The sequence below is a fragment of the Mobula hypostoma genome, chromosome 10 (genome assembly GCF_963921235.1).
Source record: "Mobula hypostoma chromosome 10, sMobHyp1.1, whole genome shotgun sequence".
In the NCBI taxonomy this organism is placed as follows: Eukaryota; Metazoa; Chordata; class Chondrichthyes; order Myliobatiformes; family Myliobatidae; genus Mobula; species Mobula hypostoma.
Window position 1 is genome coordinate 112,099,153 of NC_086106.1, and position 25,171 is coordinate 112,124,323.

The 25,171-nt window shown below is 41.7% G+C and overlaps 1 protein-coding gene across 1 annotated transcript in view; it reads left to right on the top strand.

Annotated features, from left to right (window-relative positions):
• The first annotated feature begins 211 nt into the window (after positions 1 to 211).
• LOC134353124 (insulin receptor substrate 2-B-like) overlaps positions 212 to 25,171 on the top strand; it is a 52,795-nt gene continuing 27,835 nt past the window's right edge. The window contains exon 1 of the mRNA XM_063061056.1: positions 212 to 4,021. Coding sequence (XP_062917126.1) covers positions 433 to 4,021 — 3,589 coding nt within the window. The 5' untranslated portion in view covers positions 212 to 432. The remainder of the gene's footprint in view (positions 4,022 to 25,171) is intronic.

Genomic DNA, 25,171 nt, shown 5'->3' on the forward strand with positions numbered 1-25,171 from the left:
AAAAACACTCAGCTTACTGATCCCGCCCTTCTCGCACCCGATTGGCACAGCCGCAAGATGGATGAAAATGAACCAATCGACGTGCCGATCTATAGGCCACCGGCTTACGATTGACAGTACACCTGGAGATCTGTGCGATAGTAACTGGCAGGCCGTTCTGCCAATAAACTGGAGACTCCGCCCACCCACGTTAGAGCAGCAAGTACGGTTCACTCTACGGAGCGTACGTCACAGGTTGTTTTTTTTGCCGTGACTGAGAAAAGGGGGGCGGGGAGAAGGGGTAAAAATTAGTCCATTCCGATGTGTGTGTTTTTTACGGGCAGCCAGGGAGATGTTTATGCAGCCAAAACCCTGAGGTAAAGTGAGAGCCGAGCAATTCCGTGGGGAGGAGGTGGTGGCAGGGTTTCCTTCCATCAGGGGGCAGCCGGTACAATGGCGAGCTCGCCCAATTATTACCACCAGGAGCATTTACTACTACGCCGACACTACAACAACAGAGGGGACAATGAAAACAACAGACGCGCCGGAGATACGGCTGCCAGGAGAAGGACGGTGACAACGGCGGTGACGACAGCAGCAGCAACAACAACAACAACGCCACACACGCCGTCGGTACCGCCACCGTCGTCGCCGGCGACAACGGTAAGAGGTGGACACGCGCCGGAGTCGGCGCCGCGCGACAGGCTCGCCGCCAGCAACAACAACACGGTTCGGCTCGAGCTCGGAGTTCAAGCGCCTCCGCCGCGTGAGGCAGCGGCGGCTTCGGCTTCCAATGCGCGCGAGACGCTGGCGGCCGGCGGCGGCGGCGACGACGGCGGGGGCGCGCGGGAGCCGGTGGCCCCCATGGCGCGAGCAGCGGCCGCCACCGCTACCACCTCCACCTCGACTACTATGGACGGTTACGAGGACGTGAAAAAGCACGGTTACTTGAGGAAGCAGAAGCATGGTCACAAGCGCTTTTTCGTACTGAAGGGCCAGAGCCACCTGGGTCCGGCTAGGCTGGAGTACTACGACAGCGAGAAGAAATGGAGGAATCGGTCGACCGCCCCGAAGAGAGTCATCCCCCTCTATCAGTGCTTCACGGTCAGTCGGAGAGCAGATGCCAAAAACAAGTACCTGATAGCCCTGTACACAAAAGATGAATACTTTGCCATGGTGGCAGAGAACGACCAAGAACAAGAAAGCTGGTATTTGGCCATAAGTGAACTAATGAATGAGGGGAAGAAGACGGTTATGGATCCTGATGAAGTGGAAGAAAACTATGGCAATTTTACTCCTGGCACTGTTTTTAAGGAAGTGTGGCAGATTAACGTGAAGCCAAAAGGGTTAGGGCAGACTAAGAACCTGACTGGGGTGTACAGACTGTGTCTTTCCAGCAAGATGATCCATTTTGTTAAAATCAATTCTGATGTGCCTTCTGTGCATTTGCAGTTGATGAACATCAGGAGGTGTGGCCATTCTGAGAACTTCTTCTTTATTGAGGTGGGGCGTTCTGCTTCAATTGGCCCTGGTGAGTTGTGGATGCAGGTGGATGACTCCGTGGTAGCTCAAAACATGCATGAAACCATTTTGGAGACAATGAAAGCTTTGAAAGCTTTTGCTGAGTTTCGTCCCAGAAGTAAAAGCCAATCCTCTGGGACTAATCCCATATCATTTTTGACTCGGAGACACCTTGGTAATTTGCCACCTAGTCAGACTGGATTGCAGAGGCGTTCTCGAACAGAGAGTGTGACTGGGACTTCTGCATCCAAGAATGAGGCGTACCGTTTTCGAACATCTAGTGAAGGTGAAGGTACAATGACAAGGCCATTTGGGTCTGTAACTGGAAGTTTAATCCACTTAAATTCTGCAAGAATGGGCTTAAGTAGGGGAGATGGGGGTAGTAGGTATGTAAAGCCACCATTTGGCCCTTCAAACCATAGTAGGTCAGTATCTCTGCCAGTGACATACCTACCATCTACCACAAGTCCTGTAAGTGTTTCTTCCAGTAGCGGGCATGGTTCAGCATCTGATCCCCTCACTCGTCCATCAAGTTCATCTATTTGTGGTTCCCCAAGTGATGGTGGGTTTATTTCCTCTGATGAATATGGATCTAGTCCTGGGGACTTTAGGTACTTCCGTGTTCGGAGCAATACACCAGATTCACTTGGTAATACACCACCAATTCAAGAAGAAAGTTGTTTGTGTGATTACATCTCAATGGACAGACATATTAATGCTGTAAATCCTGAAAGCAGAGTACGAGATGACTACATGATTGCTGAAAAAGGATACAGAAAGAGGACCCATTCTCTAACCACCCCTGGTGCAGTGATAATGCATCAAAAGACTACACAGACAACTTCATCTTTGGAAGAGTCTAATGTTGATTCAAACTATGGGGGTATTGGTAATCAGCTGTCATGTTCTGCATCACCAAAGTTGACCTGTAATCCTTACCATGGAGATTATAGTGATGTTGAGATTGGGTCATCAGTTAACCAAAGCCAAAATAGACAAAGAGATGATGGTTATATGCCAATGATGCCTGGAGTTGCATCTGCCAGCCATAATAGAAATCATGATTATATGCCAATGAATTTTAAAAGCATGTCTGCTCCAAAACAAATTATTTCTTTGCCGATAAGTCAAATGGACTCCAGGGGATACATGGTGATGTCCCCGAATGATAGCAGCTCTCCAGTGCGAAGCATGTTTACAGAATATAGTTCCAAACTAGTGAGCAGCAACAATGAAAAGTTATCAAATAGTGACTATATGGATATGTCCCAAAGAAATCTAAATACACGGAAATTATCGAGTGATGTTTTCTATAATCACAATAGCCCTGAATCTCAAAAGTCTTACAGCTCGTATTATTCACTGCCTCGATCATTCAAAACTCCTTCACAAGAAAACGGTGAGCATGATGAATATGTTCCTATGTGTTCACCAGGAAGGTTGATGTATGGGGAGGCATCATTGTTTACTGGCAGTATTACCAACAGTGGTTTAATTCATGAAACATCGCATTCTCCAAGGACACTTGGCCAAGGTGATCGTGTTGTACAGAAAGGCAGGGTTGAAAGACCTACAAGATTATCACTGGGCATGCCGGAAGTAAACAGTTTACCACGACTGTTTGAGCAAAGTTTGCCACCTGAGCCAAAAAGTCCAGGAGAATATATTAATATTGCTTTTAGTGAGAAAACTAGTAATACGCCGTACTCGCTTTCAGCGGAAGGATCCCCTTCATCTCTTGGCTCCAGCAGTGAGCATCGACGCTCCCCGTTGTCAGACTACATGAGTGTCGATTTGGATGTACAGTCGCCAAAACCAGCTACTCTTTCCTCAAATTCTTTGACTGGTATGCCCATTGTTTCAAGTTCAAGTGTAACTAGAAGCCAGCCAAATGATGCCTACATCAGTGTTCCTCTGGGTGCTGCTTGTGTCAACACACCTGCAGAGGTAGATGATTACACAGAAATGACTTTTAATTTGGCGGTAACAGCCACTCCTTCTGCTTCGCCAAAACCTGACAGTGCAGAGTTGGCTAGTCCTACTGACATTGTAAAGCGATTGTGTATTATTGATCAGTATCCTAGTATAAATACCTTTCCTGTCCTCAATCCTCCCCCTGATGCCAATCATGGTCCAAAGGTGATCCGTGCTGACCCACAAGGAAGAAGACGCCACAGTTCGGAGACATTCTCCTCAACACCCTCAGTAGCATCCTCGTCTCCTTTTTTTGCTGATGGGAGTAAAAGGCACAGCTCTGCTTCATTTGATAATGTTTGGCTTAAACAAAATGATGTCAGTGATGAACACAGAAGTACCATGTGCAGGAATACATCTGCAGGATTTCAGAATGGATTGAACTATATTGCTTTGGACTTGAGGGAGGATCACGGATGTTGTGAACCGAATGGAGGTGTGCAGGCTTCAGATCGACCCCACGTCGCCAGCAGAATAGATTCTGGAGGCTATGCCAGCATAGATTTTACCAAATCTGATGGGTTGAAGTATACCTCTACATCTGAAGGTTTGTTCTGCTTTTGTTTTCCATTTTTTAGGCGATCAAAGTACAAGGTTGTATGAAGCAATGAAATATTAACTGAATGTCAAAATGGAGGGTAGGAGTTTCTGTAGGGACTTGACAAGTTGTATGCAGTGAAATGGATGATCTATAGTCTTGGGTTTGTATGCTGTAGATGCACTCTTTAAATCTGATTTGTTATGTTAAAACAACATTGGGAGGAAGTAAGAATAATTTGACTATTTATCCTATTTCACTGCAAGTTTGCATTTATTCTACACTGAATGCATTATTTCATTATTTTCAGATGTTAGCTTTTTAATGCAGTTTTGCACAACCACATTTTTCATCTTGTACTTAAATGGTAGTTTAGGACAACAGATGGTCTTTTTTTAAAATTTGCAGCAGTAATCACATATCTAGAGAATTAACCTTTGGAACTGGGGGTAGGTAGATTATATAGCTATTGTTACTTTTTTGTTCTGTACAAATTTACAATTGTAATTCTTGGTTTAAATTTGCTTGGGTGGATTTGTTTCACTGTAGTTCAGCACGTTTTCCAGTCATTGGCTCCTCATAACAATGGGGGAAAAAAGATCTTTATAACTTAATGTTTAAAGCCTGATGAATGCTATAGATCTGAATGATAAAACACAGTACTTTTGTTTGCTCGTTGTAGGACTAATCCAAGTAATTGTAGATTTTGGTCTGCAGGTTGGATATTTTTGAGTGAGGGGAAATGGACGCAAATAATTGACTTCCACTTTTGTTGCTTTTAAACTTGTAATATTTCTCCTATGAATGGTTAAACTCTAATCAGGATAGGACAGGGGTTCCCAACCTGGGTCCACGGACCCCTCGATTAATGCTAGGAGGCCATGCCATAAAAAAGGTTGTGAACCTCTGGGATAGGGGGAAGTAGCACAATATATTATCAGAAGTGTGTTACACAAACTGAAAAGGGGATTTTGTTGATAATGAGGAGTATTACATTTCATTGTTACTGCTGTGATATTGCCACATTCATTGTCTTTGTAAAAGTTAACTGATCTGATAGTCATCTTGAATTTTTGCCAAATTCACATATCCTAATGCTTTAAAAAGGAAGTCATAATTAACAAAGCATGGAAAAAATTTTCTAATAAAGTATGGGATTTTTGGTTAACCAGGGTACTGCAATAGCAGTAATACTTCCAGTGATTGTTGAATTAATTGTTGTCTGGATCATGTTTTAAATGGTGAGTTGGCGAACTGTTGGCTTATTGATCCATGAGCTTCAGAACAGCACAATGGGAGGCTAAGCTGTGGATTCAATGATGAATAAAGAGTAAATGTTGCACCACAATTTCTTACTGAAACAAAATGAAGTACATTGTGCAAAAGACACCAGGACAAACGAGTACTATTGTGAGTGATGTTTTGAAATTGTAGGGAGGCAGTTGAGGTAAAATCTTCAACTTACTAGTTCAGCACTGCTTTTTCAGTTTACTTTAAACACCATGCTAAAACCTTTTCTATTATGTTCACAATTGTATACAAATCTGGAACTGCTGAATAGCTAATGTTTCAATCGCATATTTGAAAAAGACAAACTATTCATGCCAGGCGTATAAAAGTTTATTGCATTACTTTTGGTCAGTGACTGTCATTTTCATTTTATTCTTTGAAATTTAGCCATCATATTTCTGACTATCATACACTGTTCTGGGTGCAAATCCACTGAGGCTTAACACAAAAGTCAGTTGTGTTAAATAACTTTCCAATTCAAAATCAAGCAATATTGTATATGATTTATGTTTTGTATTGGTTGATAGATGAGATGAAAGGATGCTACCAGCACTGAGTGATTTTATTACTTTGTTTAAAAACAAGGAAGTCAGACAGGTACATCAGCAAGAATATTTTTTAAAACTAGTGTAAATCACTAAATTGACTGCATGTAAACAAGGAGAATAGAAAAGTGTCTGTTTATCTCACCTTAAAGTGGAAAAGTATTCAAAATCTTCTGGGGGTATATTCACACCTAAAATTGTTGCTTCCAAAAGATTGAGGAATTTAATTAAGAATGGGGGGTGGGAAGGGGAATACACTTTTATATACTTTATACTTTATTGTCGCCAAACAATTGATACTAGAACGTACAATCATCACAGCGATACTTGATTCTGTGCTTCCTGCTCCCTGGATTACAAATTGATAGTAAATATTAAAAATTTAAATTATAAATCATAAATAGAAAATAGAAAAATGGAAAGTAAGATAGTGCAAAAAAACCGAGAGGCAGGTCCGGATATTTGGAGGGTACTGCCCAGATCCAGGTCAGGATCCGTTCAGCAGTCTTATCACAGTTGGAAAGAAGCTGTTCCCAAATCTGGCCGTACGAAGCTCCTGAGCCTTCTCCCGGAGGGAAGAGGGACGAAATAGTGAAATGTCCAAGGGTTTTGTTAAAGGAGATTGTGGGGAGACAAGGGAGATGGCAAGTTTTACAGAATAATAACCTAAAAATGCACTGGGGATGACTGTGGCAACTGCTAAAATCAGTGGAATTGGCAAATAAAAATGCACATGAGAAATAGGTTGGAATGTTATTTACAGTGGTGCTAGAGAGTTTGTGAACCATGTGGAATTTTCTCTTATTTCTCCATAAATATGACCTAAAATATGATCAGGTCTTCACAAAAGTCCTAAAACTAGATGAGAACCCAATTAAATAAAAACAAAAAAACATGCTTGTTCATTTATCTTATTGAGAAAAAGATCCAATATTACATGTATCTATTGGAAAAAGTATGTGAAAAAGTAATGCCTTGTACAAAAGCTATTTGGAGTCAGGTGTTCCAATCAATGAGATGAGATTGGAGGTGTGGGTTGTGGAGGTGTCCTGCTGCCCTATAAAAAAGACACACAAGGTCAGGTTACCAACAGAGCCTGTTCTTCTCAAGAAAGATCTGTTTATTTGCACCATGCTTCAATCAAAACAACTTTCAGAGGACCTAGGAAGAAGAATTGTACAGATGCTTGAAGCTGGGAAAGGCCACAAAAGCTTTTCTAAAGACCTGAGTGTTCATCAGTCCACAGTACGGGAAATTCTCCGAGTGGATATCCTGCAAAGATCACACCAAGAGCACAACGTGCAAAGCTGATGGATGTGAAAAAGAACAGCAAAAGGCCTACAGAAATCTTTAGAACTTGCTAAGGTCCCTGTTCATTTGTCCACTATAAGAAAAACACTGAACAAGAGTGGTGTTCGTGGAAGAATGTCACGGAGGAAACCACTGCTTTCCAAAAAGAAAACATTACTGTACATCTTAAGTTTGCGGAAAGCCACCTGGATGTTCTACAACAGCGGTAGCCAACCTTTTACATTCCATGCGTCAATTTTTTCACGCACAAGTTCAGATGCACCATACAACTCTTGTACCCCTATTCAATTCTTGTAAAAATATGTTAATTATAGAACTCAGGCATGAAAAAATCGCATTTGAACTTGTGCATGAAAAAATTGACGCATGGAATGTAAAAGGTTGGCCACCCGTGTTCTACAAGTTTCTGGGCTAATGTTCTGTGGACAGATGAGATGAATGTTCAACTTTTTGGCAGAAATGCACATTGTTATGTTTGGATAGAAAAGGGCATAGCACACCAACACCAAAACCTCACCCTAACTGTGGAGCATCATGGAAGGAGCATCGTGGTTTGGGGCTGCTTTGCTTCCTTAGGGCCTGGACAGCTTGCAGTCATTGAGGGAACAATGAATTTAAAATTGCATCAAGACATTGTACAAGAGAATGTTAGGGTAGCAGTCTGTCCCCTGAAGCTTAATATAAGTTGGATTATGCAACGAGTTAATGATCCTAAAGACAAGAGTAAATCAACAACAAAATGGTTTTAAAAAGAAGAAAAATCATGTTTTGGAATGGCCAAGTCAAAGTCCTGACCTTAATCCTATATAAATGTTGTGGGAGGACCTGAAACAAGCAGTTCATGCAAGGAAACCCACCAATATCCCAGAGTTGAAGTAGTTTTGTAAGGAAGAATGGCCTAAAATTCCTCCAAGCTGATGTGCAGGACTGATCGACAGTTATTGGAAATGTTTGGTTTAAGTTATTGCTACACCAGTTACTGAAAGCAAAGTTTCACATTTTTCCAACAAATACATGTAATATTGGATCAATTTTCTCAATAAGGAAATGTGCATGTACAATGTTTGTTGTATTATTTATTTAATTAAATTTCTTTATCTACTCATATTCATGTGCCTTTACTATATTTTTTTAAAAAGCCATTGAACAGTCACCCCTAATTGCCCTTAATTAAATTATTGGAATATATACTCTATTCAGTAATTAATACTATGCAAACATGTTACTAGAAAAAAAACTAAAAATGTACAGGTAATTTCCATAATGTTAGATTTTTTCAAGTCAACTAATGTGTTATTTTATGTGGCGGGTGGGAGATGGTTACTAAAATTCATATAATAACTTGGAAATTTCAATTATTGCAACCCTTTTGATCTGCTTAAATGTAGTTTAAAAATGATTGTATATGCACTAACATTCACACACTTACTGTTCTAGAAACCAGTGACCATAATTTTTAACTGTTCTACTCTGGTTAAATTTTTGGATCTTTTTGAATGTCAGTTTAAAAGCAGAATTTTTCTTTCAAATCAAAATAGGAAAACTCCAATATATCATTGTTTCGTAATCAAAAAGTCCAGCGAAGTGTGCACAAAATCACAAATTTCCATAATCTGCTTTGAAGGGAAAAAATGGAAGTTTTTCCAAGATTGGATTGTGCTGTTGTCATTGTGACTTTTGTAACTGCAGCACTTATGATTTCATCCCTAGTATTTATACTCATGAATGTATTGTATAGTCCTCAATACCTAGGTCATCAATCAAAAAATAATCAAGATGCATTATTAATGAAAACAGGTGTGCATCTGTTGCTCTGTATTATTGCCAAGAATTTTCTTTAATAGTTTATTTTCATGATGCACATGAATAAATGCACTAAACAGTCTTTTCAATTTTAGTTAGATGCTGTAACCTATGTAAATAGATTGTGAGCTTTCCTTTGGCTTGGCCATTTCAAGCTTACTGGTCATGTGTTTTGTGGATAGCAAAAAAATTGAAAAATATTTTGCACTGATGCATCTTTAATTTTGCCCTTTCCCCCTCTTTTGAGGTACTTTTGTATATTTCCCCATTTGAAATGATGTATGACTTGGAGAGCATCCTGCAGATAATGATATATCCCATGCGTCTGTTTTTATCCTTGATGGTAGAGACCGAGAGTTTGATAAATGCTGTCAATATTATCTTGGCTTGTATTTCATGTATTTTGGAGATGGTGTGCACTACACTGGTGAAGGCAATGAATATTTAGGCTGGTGGATGCAGTGCTTTGTTGGTTATATCAAAACGCTTTAGACTTACGGGAGTTGCATCCAGGCAAGTAGAGGAGATTCCATTACACTCCTGATTTGTGTGAAGTTTAGTTTGGAATGTTTTATTTTTTTTCCCTTAAGCATGCATTCTGTGTTTCTTCCCCCCCCACCAAGTTGACAACAGTAGATACTTTCTGTAACTCTTAACTAAGATGAAGTTCTCTCTCAGTTGTCTCATTCTTTTTATTTTTTCTCTCATTCATTCCTCCAAATGCATGCTCCTAAATCCCTCATTTGTATGATCTAGTTATTTCTTTTAAGTTATTTAGAAACCAAAGCAGCTTTAAAAATGACTACATTTATGATTATTTTTGTTTTCTCCAGTAGAAGTAACCTGTTAAGAATTTAATAAATACCCAATCATATAATCTGGAAGAAAATGATGGATAAACCATAAGCAGAAATAACAAATGAGTCATTGACTTTGCTAATAGGATATCTCAAAGTTGCATGCTGCATATTGACTATCTGATAGGATACCTTATAAATTAAACATCTGGAACAGCTTTAAATTGTTTGAGTATAACTTAAGATTCTGGGATGTTCGTGTGTTAACCTGCCATTTCCCTTTAAACAGGCAAACCCAGCAAAAGTTTGACTATTTAAATCAAGAGCAGAGGAACATTGGACATTTCTTTTTCTTGGTTAATGACTTTGTTTTGCCCTACCTAATTAAAATAATTAAAAATTTTATTCTTTGTGGGATGCAGAAATAATAGGCTAGGTCAACATTTACAGTCAAATTTAATCTGCCTCTAAACTGAACAGACATTAAAGGTTGACCGCATTGGTGGATCTGGAATTACAAAATAGACCAGACCCCATAAGCCAGGTGGTTTCCTTTCACAAACAAGAGATTTGTATGAAGCTGATATTTCATGTGGATGTGTGCTTTTTATTCTAGATCTGTTTAAGTACATGAAGTACTCATCGTCCTCTTACTCTATTTCTGCACACCCAATTAGCAAATACACTTCATTTTCAAGACAATTGTTACTAATCTCTTAATAGTTCATTACCATTTGTGATCAGTGACATGACAAGTGTTTATATATCTTTGACACAGAGCAACCACTTGCCTTCCATGTGTGGAATTCTTTAGTTGTCCGTGCAATGTTTAAAATTTCAGAACTAAATTATTTCATTGAAAGCAATAGATTTGAATTAAAGCTATAATTAATTAATGTGAAACTACTACAGCTCAGGGCATTTTGGAGTTCAATTCTGGCATCATCTGTAAGATGTTTGTCTGTTCTCGCTGTGAACTGTGTACGTTTCCTCCAGGTGCTCCAGTTTCCTCCCACAGTCCAAAGACTTGACAGTTAGTAGGTTAACTGGTTGTTGTAAATTGTCCTGCTATCAGGCAAGCGTTAAATAGGTGGGTTGCTGGGCGGTGTGGCTTTTTGGGCCAGAAGGGCCTGATCCACACTATATCTATAAATTATCCAAATACACTCTGCTCACACGCTTGCAGATTGAGTGACTTAGACAAAGTTAATTTTGCTCTGTTAATTATTCAAAAACACTACATTTTGGAGTTCATTTGAATACCACAGAGGGGTTTGGGTATCCCATGACATCCTGCCAAGTAATAAAAATTGGGATTTTGTAGTACTAACATTCTTTTAATGCCATTTATACAATTTAGTTGGTTGCATGCTACAGATGTTACTATAGCATTTTTCTTATTGATTGCATTCCTTTGTTTAGGATTTTATTAAACTTGTTAGAGCATGCATTAAATTTGATCAAAAAACAAACTGCATGAGGAACTCAAAAGAACAGGCAGTATCTAGAGATGAGAGTGGTTGATGTTTTTGGGTTGAGATAGTCAATATAAAGATGTGAGCAGTGAAGCAGAAGCTGGCCTTGTTTTGTCAACCCCTGCCCCATCTCCTATTTTCATCTCTCTCCACCTCATGGTTCCATTTATCCACTACACTGCACATAGTTCACTCACAGGTTCCTCCGACCCACCCCATCTGACCATCTGGTCCTGGTTCCCTCTCCCATTCACCTCTCCTAATCATCTAATAATTTAAAGCTGTATGAATGAGAATGATCAACTGGTAGCCCTTTGTGTTCCTGTTTACTTCCCTCCAGCAACTGCCTCTAATCATTGCACTCTCCCCAACGTGTTAATTCAGTTCATTTTATTTTTAACCTTTCTCTGCTTGTCTGCCTCCATCTATTTTTCACTTGCTTTTGTCTCCCAGCTCCATCTCTTCTCCCCTCCCCTATCTGATGTAACCTGCCAACCTTCATATTGGAGTCCCATCTCACAATACTACTTCTCTTTTTAAACTGGCCATCTTCCCTCTCAACACAGGTCTGAGACAGGGTTTTGTCCTGAAATGTTAAGTTCCTTTCAGGGCTGCTATTTGACCCAAGTGATAGGTAGAATCCACATGAGGGGTTGATGGTGTCAGCTGGAGAGGAAGGGGTTGATATAGTGATGAAGGCTGGCAGGTATTCTTTTCATGCTGAGTCCTAATTGATTTATTTAGAGATAACAGCACAGAACAGGCCTCTCCAGCCCAACAAGCTGCACTGCCTAGTAACCCACCTATTTAATCCTAGCTTAATCACAGGATAATTGACAATGACCAATTAACCTACAAACTGGTACGTCTTTGGAATGTGGGAGGAAATCAGAGCACCTGGAGGAAATGCACAAATTCACTGGGAGGACATACAAACTCCTTAGAGACTGTAGCAGAATTGAACATGAAACTCTGAGCTGTAACGGCATTGTGCTAACTGCTACACTATCATGGTGTCCCTTTGCAGTTTGATTTTGGTTTTGATATTGGAATATAGTTCTGATACAGGTACTCAGGACATCAGTAAACTTTCATGAAAGCAGCACAAAACTAGTTTTAATACAAAGTTGTCATCGAATAACAAATTTATCCACAATTTAGATTCCCATTGATAGGAGGCAATCTCAATGCATCTGTTGGACTCGTGTAATTATGGGTCCAAAATTTAGGGTGTTTTTTTTACATAGTTAGGTTTGCTTTCCCAAGCAAGTTCTTGTGTGGTCACTTGTTGACTTGTACTTTTCAAAGCTAGGTAACTATCAAGCATAGAACAGAAATTTACAAATGTTTATTGTAGTGTGTATCCACTCTTAATCACTATATTTATAAATGGAATGTGAGACAGTTATAAATGTTGGGATTCATAGAGCATTCAAAACAGCTTGTTTTCTGTCATATGACATCAGGAGAAAGAAGAACAGCATTGAATCACAACTGTAACACTATTCATTGGGTGACAGGCTAGTATACCATGCTTGTGGAATGTTGGTTGCACTTGCAAGAAACTGTCAGATGAAAGTATGTCATTTAGTTCAACTAGTTTAGATGATCTTTCTCCTCAATGTGACCAGCTTATTCACCACGAGTAGTGGTCCTAATCTTGTATTTGTCTACACTTTTGTCATATTCCATTCAGTCAAGTTTATTCTTATCATAGGCATACATATAGTGTAAATGATTCCATTTATTATCGGAGAATATATACAGTATACAACTTGAAACTTTTACTGTTTGCAGACATCCACAGAAAACAGAACCCCAAAAGAATGAATGACAGAAAAACAATTAGAACCCCAAAGCCCCTTCTCCCCCTTCCCTGTGAAAGCAGAAGCAAACATCAACCTCTCTTCTCCACCCCAATCATTTCAGCCGAAGGCATCAGTGCCCGCCACCCACCAAGCAATAGCAAAGTCCCCAAAGAAAGATCATGATCTGCAGTCAACGAAAACTATTGTTTACCCAACAGTTTGACAGGCTCTCTCATGCTAACGAGGGACAGAGAGATGTCACCTATTTCGCAGTGAAAGGGGAGATCAACAGTTACTGTTAGGATATTACAGTCTGCCGCATTTCTTTTTAGTTTGGAGATTCTCTGACTGAAGAACCTGTAGCAAATTCTTCCCACCATTGAGAGAAAGAGCAATCGCTCAACTACAGAGACCTCTCCGCAGTATCCACTGCCGCGAAATCCTGATGTTCCGCAGTCAACGGCACCAGCCTGGAATTTGTTGTCCACAGGGCCGCACTCTGGAGGTGCCATCTTCCATCCCATGCCTGGAGAATGTTGGAAAATAGCCAGTTAGTCGGTGGGCTCCAAGAACAGGAACTCACCACCATGAGAAACCGCAGTTTGAGTGCTGTTGCTGATCATGTTCCTCGATGGAAACTCAGCTACCTTGAAAAGGAAAAAAGAGACATTAAAGAGGAATTTGAGCTGTTTCCACAGATGAGTTCAAAAAGTTAGTCATTTGGTGCCGCCATAGCTCCATGAAAATTGAATTGAGGAAAAAAGCGGAAGGGGAAAATGTAGTCTGAAGTTGTGTCAAAGTTTTTCGGGTTGGTTCAAGAAGATGGGGAAGAAGCTGCTGTTGAGTCTTGAGATGAGGGCATAGTCCAGGTGATGGCAGTCCCTGATGATGGATTGCTTCTTGTAGATGTCCTCGATGGTGGGGAGAGCTGTACCCATATTGGAACAGACCAAATTCTCTATTCTCTGTGGTTTCTTGCATTCCAGTGCATTGGTGTTCCCATTCCAGGTCGTGATGCAATCAGTCAGAATGCTTTATTCATGTAGTTAAAGATTAAAAGTTGGCCTATATGTGCATTCCACAGCATTTCAGCTTTTTTGATTTATTCTCTTGGCTTAAAAAAAAAATACTGTAGCTATTAGAAATCTGAAATAACAAATTGAAAACTGAAATAAAGGCCATTTCAGGAAGGCAGGAGGGTGTGACCACAAGGTGGGTTTATGGTACTGAAGGTGGGATTTGCTCTTCCATTAAGTATGGAACTTATTTAGCCTTTATGCACAGGAGCAGAGTGGATGAACAACTAATCGCAGCACAGTACTGAGGATCATTTACGTTGGCTTATGGAAAAGCATAGTTGTGATGGGCGCAATGTGGCAGTTTAATAAGCAGAGCCATAAGCTTGTATTCTTTGGATGATTAGCTAAGCCACATGTAACTTGGCATAGGGTCAGTAAGATCAGAGTGTTTCATACTTTGGTAGAGTAAAAACATTTTCAATTTGTGTGGCGCAAACACAAGGAAATCTGCAGATGCTGGAATTTCAAGCAACACACACAAAAATTGCTGATGAACGCAGCAGGCCAGGCAGCATCTACAGGAAGAGTTACAATCGATGTTTCAGGCCGAGACCCTTCGTCAGGACTGACTGAAAGAAGAGATGGTAAGAGATTTGAAAGGAGGAGGGGGAGACCTCTTTCAAATCTCTTACTAGCTCTTCTTTCAGTCAGTCCTGATGAAGGGTCTCGGCCGGAAACGTCGACTGTACCTCTTCCTATAGATGCTGCCTGGCCTGCTGCGTTCACTAGCAATTTTTATGTGTGTCAATTTGTGTGGTATTGGCCAAAGAACAAACTACCACTGGGGCATTTGAATTAGGTTAGAGCATGCTGGAACTTGGAATAACTGGGTATGTTAAATAATTTAGAAAGGGAACTGGCTAGGAGGATACTGGTGAGGGGAAATTTACAAAGTTAAAGGATAAGACTGAAGTGCAGTGTACTGAAATAGTTATTATTGATGTGTCAAGGAGGAACAGTCCACAAGTATTAGAATATAGAGTGAAACAGCAATTTCTAGCCCACTCATTGATAACTGTCCCCACTACATACATTTTAGTTAACTAGGAAGAGATTGGCTACCTTTTTTTCCAAAGAATCTAATTTCCATTCTCCACCAGTGGCTCTTCAAACATAGGATACTGAATGATACCATTGGATTTACAGGAGATCTTTATCCGAGTCTAGTTTATCCTCTTTATTGTATAACTTCCAAGAACTGTTAATATCACCAGACATAAATTATATTTATATCGGCTCCTGTGTACTGCTTCTGCTGTTTTTGGTTTCTCTAGATAGGGCTAATCCTGTCCTAGCAAACAACTTACCTTACATGTTTGATTTGGAATACTGGTGTCTACTGCCTCAATAAATGTGTTTTGTAGATTAAATATCACACATAGCTTCCAGTATATACTATGATATAAAGATTCTCTCAATTCCAGGGTCATCGTTAGCATGGAAATGGGCCCTTTGGATCAGTGTTCATGTTGGCAGTCAGCTAAAAATCAATAAGAATGCTGTTTTCCAAAACTGGGCCAATAGCCTTCTATACCTAAGTGTTCATCAGAATACTTCAAGTTCAAGCTTAATTGTCATTCAACCATACATACGAATACAGGTGTCCCCCGCTTTTCGAACGTTCGCTTTACGAAACCTCACTGTTACGAAAAAAGGCAGTGCGCAAAAAAAAAGCAGCGCGCTGCGCGCTTCGAGCAACCGCTCTCCTCCAGATTCGGAACGGCATTCTCGCCAGCATTGCTTAAGCATGTGCCTGTGAGCAGCCGTTAGCAAGATGAGTTCTAAGGTATCAGAAAAGCCTAAAAGAGCTCCTAAGGGTGTTACACTTAGCGTAAAACTAGACATAATTAAGCGTTTCGATCGTGGTGAACGAAGTAAGGACAAAGTGAGTTTGGCTTGTGGAAGTTGATGAAAATAATGTTGAAGAGGTTTTGGCATCCCATGACCAAGAACTGATAGATGAAGAGCTGATGCAATTGGAAGAGGAAAGGATAACAATCGAAACCGAATGAGTAATGATGAAGTACGACTTTAATTTTGAAAGGGTGCGTTGGTTTAGGGCATATTTGCAAGATGGTTTGAGTGCTTACAAAGAACTGTATGATAGGAAAATGCGCGAGGCTAAGCAGTCAAGCAAGCCTTCCACATCAGCCACAGCAGACGACAAACCTCGACCTTCGACATCGAGGCAGGCAGAGATAGAAGAAGATGACCTGCCTGCCCTAATGGAAACAGACGACGATGAGATGATACCCCAGTGTCCCACCACCCCAACCCCCAGGCCGCGGACAGATACCGATCCACGGAGAATGCAGCAGTAGCCGGGAGGCATGCAGCACATCTTTAAGAAAAAAGCCAAAATAAACAAGCAAATTAATTAGGTGCTGCCCGGCATGTAAATGTCGGCCCAGATCAGAGGTGATGCAATCGCCTCTGATCTGGGCCAACAATTACGTGCCGGGCGGCACCTAATTAATTAGCTTGTTTATTTTGGCTTTTTTTTAAATGTGCTGGATGCGTCCCGGCTACTGCTGTACCCCTGCGTGCTTCGTGGATCGGTATTGGGTCGATGTCTGGAGGGTGGGGGCCACTGCACCACCCCAACCTCCGACGACTCAGCCTAATACACCATTATCAGTGTGCTCTGCGCTGTCCCAATTCCAGTAACTACACTGTACATACATTATTTCTACTTGATATAGGCTATGTATTTTTACGTGTTATTTGGTATGATTTGGCAACTTCATAGCTTAAAGGTTACTGGAGAGAGTGTTTTTGCTGAGAGCGCTTGCGTGAGATTTTCTGCCAACGGCGCTTGCTCTGTGTTTTTGCCGAGAACGCTTGCATGAGATTTTTGCTACGGAGAACGGTTCAGGCAATGATTGTGGAAAAGTATTTCTACTTTATATAGGCTGTGTATTTATCATATCATTCCTGCTTTTACTATATACTACTGTTATTTTAGGTTTTATGTGTTATTTGGCATGATTTGGTAGGTTATTTTTGGGTCTGCGAATGCTCACAAAATTTTCCCATATAAATAAATGGTAATTGCTTCTTCGCTTTACGACATTCTGGCTTACGAACCGTTTCATAGGAACGCTGTATCTTCGGATGGCAGGGGAAACCTGTACAGCTAAACAAAACGGCATTCCTCTGAGGCCAAGGTGAAAAACAGTATCAAAATGGTCACACACTGCACAAGGCACCTATAATTACGATAGCAATTAAACGTACGGTCTCAAACGAATAGCCCAAGTCCCCGAGTTTCATGGTCTGCAGATTGGTGCATGGGATGATTGTCCTGGAGTCACATTTCTGCAAGAACAAGTACACAGCAGTTCTTCACATGCTAGTGCAGCTGCAGACCAATGGATAGCACCAATGCGTGGGAACAGAACCCAACCCAGCCCAGACATCTGCTGTGCCACACTGCCTCTGGCATCTCCTCCCCTGGGCGACTGCAGCAAGTGATCCCGCAGCATGAGGGCCTGGTCTGAGAAACAACAGGGGTGACAAATTCTAACACTTAAATTTGAGTACATTGTCGTCACCACCACATCAGATAGTGTGTTCGAGATTTTGACCATTGGCTTTACAAGGGAAAATTATCTTCACTCCCCTTCCCCTTAATGTAAATATATGCCACTCATCATAGACAACACTACTAATGGGAAACAGTATCTCTCCTGTAGGTACCCTGCATAATTTGTGAACATCTCCAATTAGGTGTCTTCTTTTCCTTCTCCATTCTAAGGAAAATAAACAACCTCATAAATTTTTGGTCTGGTTAAGATTGTGCTTGTGTACAATGCTCCCACAGTCGACATCTTCTGGGTAGCCGACGAAACTATTTAATTTCACTTCTTATGTCTTTTTCATCTGTTTTCCCTCTTGAATGTGTTTCTGGAACTGTTGAAGCCTGTGATTTGCAATTTGGAGATTGTTTGGGTGATCCAGTGCTTTGCTCTCTCCAAGAGGATTCTGGGAGGCAGAAACACAGGCAATGAGTGTGAATTTTGTGGTGAGGACACTGTGGAATGGGGCGCGAGCCAACATCCAACTCCATTTCGCCTGTTAAAGCTTCCATTATTTGTCAATTAAAGCAATGAGGAAGATTGAAACTTCAAGGCAAATGCAAAAGGTGAGCGTGAGCTGCCTGCCTTTTGACCACTGGTGTGATCGCTCTGCTGCCGGAGATGGAACAGTCTGCTGCTGTGCCCAGAGAATGTTACCCAGGTTTTCTGCGTTTTGGATACGGATACGTTCTCAAACTATGGACAGTTTTCCAGTTTTATGGTTTTTTATATTCTGTGTTTTTCATCCGATCTTTTTCATTTTTTTGTGTGGGGGAGGGTGGAATTTAGGGGTCAATGGTCCTGTTCCCTTTTTGTTAATTTTTTTGTGTGGGGGAGGGCTATTTGAGTGTTGATCATGTTGCTATTCTTTCTCTTTCGGTTTTGTGGTTATCTGGAGAAGATAATAAATGAAGCTTTGAATCTGCTCTCTTGATCTTTTGTATAGTAAAGTGATCAGATCTGTACATCAGTGGCCTAACTGTAAATTTATACACTTGTATCATAACCTCTCTGCTCTTGCCCTCATAAACTAGGCATAGAGTACAAGTAAAATGCTTTATGCCTTTTAATTGGCTTATCTTCTTGATTCATCCCTCTTTGATCCATGAACTTGCATACCAAGGTTATTCTGTGTTCCTCATAAACACAAGAGATTCTGCAAATGCTGGAAATAGAGTAGCACACACAGAATGCTGGAGGAACTCAGCAGGTTAGGCAACATCAATGGAAAAGATTAAACAGTTGATGTTTTGGGCCACAACTCTTGAAGAGTGGAAAGGAAGGCAGAAGGAGAAGGATTACAAGCTGACAGGTGATGGGTGAAGCCAGGTGAGGGGAAAGGTTAGATGGATGGGGGAGAGGGGAGGGTTTGACTCCTGCGCTGTCTGTAAGGAGCTTGTATGTACTCTCTGGATTTCCTCCAGGTGCTCTGATTTTCTCACACATCCTAAAGATGCATGGGTTAGGTTTAGTAAGTTGTGGGCATACTATGTTAATGCCAGAAGCTTGACAACACTTACTACAGGCTGCCCCAGCTCATGCTCGATGATTTGATTTGGTGCAGTGTTTCAACTGGACATGTGACAAATAAAGATAAACCTAATCTAAATCTGTGCTGGCCATTCAGCACCCATATACCCTAATTCTATTGCATTGTCTCCATAATCCTATCAATTTCCCCCAGATTCTACCACTTGCTCACATGCAAAGGCCAATAAAACTATCCATTTCCAAATCTTGTGAGGTAGCATTACACCTTTAAAGTACTGTGCAAAGGTCTTGGGCACAATTTTTAAAAATGCTATAAAACAAAGATTCTTTAAAAATTAATGAAATGGAAATTTTCTAAATATCAATTACTATAAAGAGCAGCAAACAGATTTAAAAAAAACACTAAATCAAATCAATATTTGGTGTGACCACCCTTTGCCTTTAAAAATGCAGAATTTCTCTTGGATACACTGTTGTACAGTTTTGTAAGAAAATTGGCGGATAGGTTGTTATAAGCATCTTGGAGAACTTGACATGGTTCTTCTACAGACCTTGGCTGTCTCACTTGCTTCTTTCTCTCCAGGTAATCCCAGACAGCCTCAATGTTGACTTCGTGGTTCTGTGAGGCCATACCATCTATTGTAGAACTTCTTGTTCTTTTTGCCGAAGATAATACATTGGCCATGTGTTTGGTGTCTTTGTCCTGCTGGACAATGAAGTTGGGACTAATCAGACGCCTCCCTGTTGGTATTGTGTGATGGATGAAAATCTGCTGTGCAGTACTTAGTATTGAGAATTCCATTAATTCTGACCACATCATCAACTCCGTTTGCAGAAGTGCAGTAACAAACCTGCAGGGAACCTCTTCTATGCTTCACTGTTGGCTGCAGACATCCATCCATGTCGCACTCTTCAGCTACTCCACAAACTGTCTCCTGTTGCGCCAGACATTTCAAATTTTGACTCATCAATCCAGAGCACTTGCTGCCATTGTACAGCACTCTAGTCTTCGTGATTTTGTGCTTAGGTGAGTCTCTTGGCTTTGTTTCTACTTCGGACGAATGGCTTTTTGGCAGCAACTCTTCCATGAAGACCACTTCTGACAAGACTTCTCTGGACTGTAGAGGAGTATACTTGAGTTCCGGTGGTTTTTGTAAGTTCAGAGTTGATAGTAGTGCTGGACTAATTCTGATTTAGAAGGGATGTTAGTTTGATGTATCTCGTCTGCTGCATTCAATTTCCATGACTGACAACCACATTTCTGTCCTCAACCTGGACTGTTTCTTTGGGCTTCTTCAGAAGAGCTTGGACAACACATCTTGAAGCTCCTGTCTCCTGTGAAATTTCTACTTGGGAGATCCCAATTTGATTCCTCTTTCACTCCTTACAGATTGGATGAGTTGCACCTGAACTCAAGAGGGAACAATATCCTTGCAGGTAGGTTTGCTAGTATGGTTCGGGAGGGTTTAAACTAATTTGCAGCGGGGATGGGACCCTGAGCAATAGAGTAATGAAAGAAGTGCATGGAGTAAAGCCAGATCTAACATATAAAGAGGTTTTGAGGAAAGAGAAGCAGAATAAAGGGTGTAAAGGTAGAAGGGCTAAAGTGCATGTACTTCAATGCAAGAAGCATCAGGAACAAAGGTGATGAACTGAGAGCTTGGATACATACATGGAATTATGATGTAGTGGCCATTATAGAGACTTGGCTGGCACCAGGCAGGAATGGACTCTCAGTATTCCTGGATTTCAGTGCTTTAAAAGGGATAGAGAGGGGAGGAGGGGTGGCATTACTGTTCAGGGATACTATTACAGCTACAGAAAGGGTGGTTAATGTAGCAGAATCCTCTTTTGGGTCAGTATGGGTGGAAGTCAGGAACAGGAAGGGAGCAGTTACTCTATTGGGAGTATTCTGTAGGCCCCCTGGTAGCAGCAGAGATACCAAGGAGCAGATTGGGAGACAGATTTTGGAAAGGTGCAAAAATAACAGGGTTGTTATCATGGGTGACTTTAACTTCCCTAATATTGATTGGCACCTGATTAGTTCCAAAGGTTTGGATGGGGTAGAGTTTGTTAAGTGTGTCCAGGATGGATTCCTGTCACAGTATGTTGACAGGCCAACTAGGGGGAATGCTATACTAGATCTAGTATTAGGTAACAAACTGGGTCAGGTCAAAGATCTCTCAGTGGGTGAGCATCTGGGGGACAGTGACCACTGCTCCCTGGCCTTTAGCATTATTATGGAAAAGGATAGAATCAGAGAGGACAGGAAAAATTTTAATTGGGGAAGGGCAAATTATGAGGTTATAAGGCTAGAACTTGCGGGTGTGAATTGGGATGATGTTTTTGCACGGAAATGTACTATGGATATGTGGTCGATTTAGAGATCTCTTGCAGGATGTTAGGGATAAATTTGTCCCGGTGAAGAAGATGAAGAATGGTAGGGTGAAGGAACCATGAGTGACAAGTGAGGTGGAAAATCTGGTCAGGTGGAAGAAGGCAGCACACATGAGGTTTAGGAAGCAAGGATCAGATGTGTCTATTGAGGAATATAGGGTAGCAAGAAAGGAGCTGAAGTAGGGGCTGAGAAGAGCAAGAAGGAGGCATGAGAAGGCCTTGGCGAGTAGGGTAAAGGAAAACCCCAAGGCATTCTTCAATTATGTGAAGAACAAAAGGATGACAGGAGTGAAGGTAAGACCGATCAGAGATAAAGCTGGGAAGGTGTGCCTGGAGGCTGTGGAAGTGAGCAAGGTCCTCAATGAATACTTCTCCTTGGTTTTCACAAATGAGAGGGAATTGATGGTGAGGACAATGTGAGTGAGGTTGGTGTTCTGGAGCATGTTGATATTAAGGGTGAGGAGGTGTTGGGAGTTGTTAAGATACATTAGGACGGATAAGTTTCCGGGGCCTGACGGAATATTCCCCAGGCTGCTCCACGAGGCGAGGAAAGAGATTGCTGAGCCTTTGGCTAGGATCTTTATGTCCTTGTTGTCCACGGGAATGGTACCGGAGGATTGGAGGGAGGTGAATGTTTTCCCCTTGTTCAAAAAAGGTAGTAGGGATAGTCTGGGTAATTATAGACCAGTGAGCCTTGCGTCTGTGGTGGGAAAGCTGTTGGAAAAGATTCTTAGAGATGGGATCTATGGGCATTTAGAGAATCATGGTCTGATCAGGAACAGTCAGCATGGCTTTGTGAAGGGCAAATCGTGTCTTAACAAGCTTGATAGAGTTCTTTGAGGAGGTGACCAGGCATATAGATGAGGGTAGTGCAGTGGATGTGATCTATATGGATTTTAGTAAGGCATTTGACAAGGTTCCACACGGTAGGCTTATTCAGAAAGTCAGAAAGCATGGGATCCAGGGAAGTTTGGCCAGGTGGATTCAAAATTGACTTGCCTGCAGAAGACAGAGGGTCATGGTGGAGGGAGTACATTTGGATTGGAGGGTTATGACTAGTGGTGTCCCACAAGGATCTGTTCTAGGACCTCTACTTTTCGTGATTTTTATTAACGACCTGGATGTGGGGGTAGAAGGGTGGGTTGGCAAGTTTGCAGACGACACAAAGGTTGGTGGTGTTCTGGATAGTGTAGAGGATTGTTGAAGATTGCAGAGAGACATTGATAGGATGCAGAAGTGGGCTGAGAAGTGGCAGATGGAGTTCAACCTGGAGAAGTGTGAGGTGGTACATTTTGGAAGGACAAACTCCAAGGCAGAGTACAAAATAAATGGCAGCATACTTGGTAGTGTGGAGGATCAGAGAGATCTGGGGGTGCATGTCCACAGATCCCTGAAAGTTGCCTTACAGGTAGATAGGGTAGTTAAGAAAGCTTATGGGGTGTTAGCTTTCATAAGTCGAGGGATAGAGTTTAAGAGTTGAAAGGTAATGATGCAGCTCTATAGAACTCTGGTTAGGCCACACTTGGAGTACTTTAAGATAAGTGGTGGGAAGTTCATGGGCGATATTAGAGGAAGGTTTTTTACTCAGAGAGTGGTTGGTGCATGGAATACCCTGCCTGAGTCAGTGGTGGAGGCAGATACACTAGTGAAATTTAAGAGACTACTAGACAGGTATATGGAGGAATTTAAGGTGAGGGGTTATATGGGAGGCAGGGTTTGGGGGGTCGGCACAACATTGTGGGCTGAAGGGCCTGTACTGTGCTGCACTGTTCTATGTTCACTCGTTTCTGTTTCATTTAATCAGTTTAGTTCATTCAACTGAGTATACCATTGATCATTAGCACCTGTTATCATTGGCATCTTTGTTTCAAAGGTACATTTAATGTCGGAAATGTGTACAGTATACATTCTGAAATTCTTTTTCTTCGCAACCATCCACAAAGCAATATTTCCTCCCTCCAGCAAAAAAAGCATCTCTCCCCCCCCCCCCGAGCACTCAAGCATGCAGCAAAGCATCACTAAAGACACAGACTTGCAGTACCCCAAAGACTAGTCGTTCAGCCGGGAATTTGACATACCACAGGCTCTCCCGTGTCACAGCGAGAAGGGAGACATAACGAACAACTCACTGATTTACGATGTTAAAAGTCCTTTGGGTGGCTTTTTCCGAGCTCTGTGCCCAAAGAACTCAGGTCTCCAGGCACGCAGCCAGCTTGCTGCTTTCGACCTTCCGTCTCCCACGACACACCGATTCCCTGCAGAGGCACCAACCTTTAGTCCGCCTGGAGCCACGAATTCCTGAAACTCCAAAGGTGAGCTAAAATTTTAGGCTGTGTCCTTGCTGTACAGGTTTCCCCCACCATCTGAAGATGGAGTGTTCCTATGAAACGGTTCATAAGTCGGAATGTCGTAAAGCAAACAAGCAATTACCATTTATTTATATGGGAAAATTTTGTGAGCGTTCGCAGACCCAAAAATAACCTACTAAATCATGCCAAATAACACCTAAAACCTAAAATAACAGTAACATATAGTAAAAGCAGGAATGATATGATAAAAACACAGCCGATATAAAGTAGAAATACTTCTCTACAACGATTGCCTGCACAGATCTCCGTAGCGAAAATCTCACGCAAGTGCTCTCGGGAGAAAATCTCAGGCAAGCGCTCTCGGCAGAAACACTCTCTCCAGTAACCTTTAAACTATGAAGCTGCCAAATCTACCAAATAACACGTAAAAATACACAGCCTATATAAAGTAGAAATAATGTATGTACAGTGTAGTATCACTTACTGGAATTGGGAAAACGGTGCCGAGCACACTGATGATGGTGTGTTAGACTTGTTGGAGTTTGGGTGGTGCAGTGGCAACCACCCTCCGGGCCGCCGACCCCATACATTGCCGCGAAGAACGCAGCGGTAGCCGGGAGGCACGCAGCACATCTTTAAGAAAAAAGCTGAAATAAACATGCTAATTAGTTAGGTGCTGCCCAGCACGTAAATGTCGGCGCAGATCAGAGGCGATTGCCGATTGCACCTAATTAATTAGTATGTTTATTTCGGCTTTTTCCTAAAAGATGTGCTGTGTGCCTCCCGGCCACCGCTGCATTCTCCGTGAATCGGTACACTTTTTGTCCGCGGCCTGGGGAATGGGGTGGTGGGATACGGGGGTGTCATCTCATCATCGATCAGGGCAGGCAGCTCAACTTCTCCTATGACTGCCCACCTCGATGTCGAAGATCGAGGTTTGTCGTCTGCTGTGGCTGATGTGGAAGGCTTGCTTGACTGGTGAGCCTCGCGCATTTTTCTATCACACAGTTCTTTGTAAGCACTCAAACCATCCTGCAAGTATCCCCTAAACGGACATACCCTTTCAAAATTAAAGTCGTACTTCATCATTGCAGCAAAAATCTCATGCAGTTGCTTAACTTTCGCTACTGCATTCGGTTTCGATTGTTATCCTTTCCTCTTCCAATTGCATCAGCTCTTCATCTATCAGATCTTGGTCATAGGATGCCAAAACCTCTTCAACATCATCTTCGTCAGCTTTCACAAGCCAAACTCACTTTGTCCTTGCTTCGTTCAC